At 47.4% G+C, this 1212-nt stretch overlaps 1 protein-coding gene across 1 annotated transcript in view; it reads right to left on the bottom strand.

Annotated features, from left to right (window-relative positions):
* The window catches only part of LOC107307141 (epithelial discoidin domain-containing receptor 1-like), a 21401-nt gene that overhangs the window by 11458 nt on the left and 8731 nt on the right, over positions 1–1212 (bottom strand). The window contains exons 5-6 of the mRNA XM_032441694.1: positions 509–589; positions 254–408 (exon numbers count right to left, since the gene is read on the bottom strand). Of these exons, the coding sequence (XP_032297585.1) occupies positions 254–408; positions 509–589 (236 nt within the window). The remainder of the gene's footprint in view (positions 1–253; positions 409–508; positions 590–1212) is intronic.

Raw genomic sequence — 1212 nt, 5'->3', positions numbered from 1 at the left:
CATTAACCAATGGACCGCCCCATAACCACATTGAGGGCCCCATTAACCAATGGACCGCCCCATAACCCCATTAAGGACCCCATTAACCAATGGACAACCCCATAACCACATTGAGGACCCCATTGACCAATGGACAACCCCATAACCACATTGAGGACCCCATTAACCAATGGACCGCCCCATAACCCCATTAAGGACCCCGTTAGCCAATCAACGCCCCCATCACCCCATTACCGACCAATCAGCGCCTCACCTTCCCCAAGATCTTCCTCCAGTGATGCCGCCAGAGGATGAGGACGATGACGGCCAATAGGAGCAGGATGATGGCCACCAGGCAGCCAATCAGGATGGACGTGTGGCTGTGATCCTCTTTGGCCATTGGTTGCCCGGCCTTGGGCTCCCAAGGGGCTGCCAATGGGGGGACACCGACCCCATTAAGCCCCGCCCCCTCCAAGTCCCACCCTATTGGTCCAACCTCTAAGCCCCTCCCCCTTTAAGCCCCACCCACCAGCCGTGCTGTGATTGGTGGATTCCATGGGGGGCGTTGATGGGAGCCAATCACTGGCGGCCATTGCTTCTTCCACCACATCTGCATTAATGAGAGCCTTAATGAAGCGGCTAATTAAGGGACCAGGATCCCCAGCTCGTTAATTAATTAGCATAAGGGGTTAGCTAATTAATTAATTAGCTAATGGGGTTGGTTGGGGCTGTTAACGAGCTCGTCGGCCAATCAATGGCCTTGTTGCTGCTTAATGAGCTCCTTAACCAACCAATGGCCTCATTAACCAATTAATGACCCTATCAATTAATTAATGACCCCACCACCCAATTAATGACCCCGCTGATTAATTAATGAGCCCATCACTTCATTAATGATCCCACCACTTAATTAATGACCCTATCAATTAATTAATGACCCCATCACTTAATTAATGACCCCACCACCCAATTAATACCCCCATCACTTAATGAACGACCCAATCACTTAATTAATGACCCATCAATTAATTAATGACCCCATCACTGAATTAACGACACCATCAATTAATTAATGACCCCACTAACCAATTAATGACCCCATCACTTAATTAACGACCCCATCACTTATTTAATGACCCCATCACTTAATTAATGACCCCATCACTTAATGAATGACCTCACCACTTAATTAATTACTCTATCAATTAATTAATGACCCCATCACTTAATTAA

Source organism: Coturnix japonica, unplaced genomic scaffold (assembly GCF_001577835.2).
Source record: "Coturnix japonica isolate 7356 unplaced genomic scaffold, Coturnix japonica 2.1 chrUnrandom492, whole genome shotgun sequence".
NCBI lineage: Eukaryota > Metazoa > Chordata > Aves > Galliformes > Phasianidae > Coturnix > Coturnix japonica.
The sequence above is the reverse complement of the archived record's forward strand: the minus strand, read 5'-3'. Positions and strand labels throughout refer to the sequence as shown.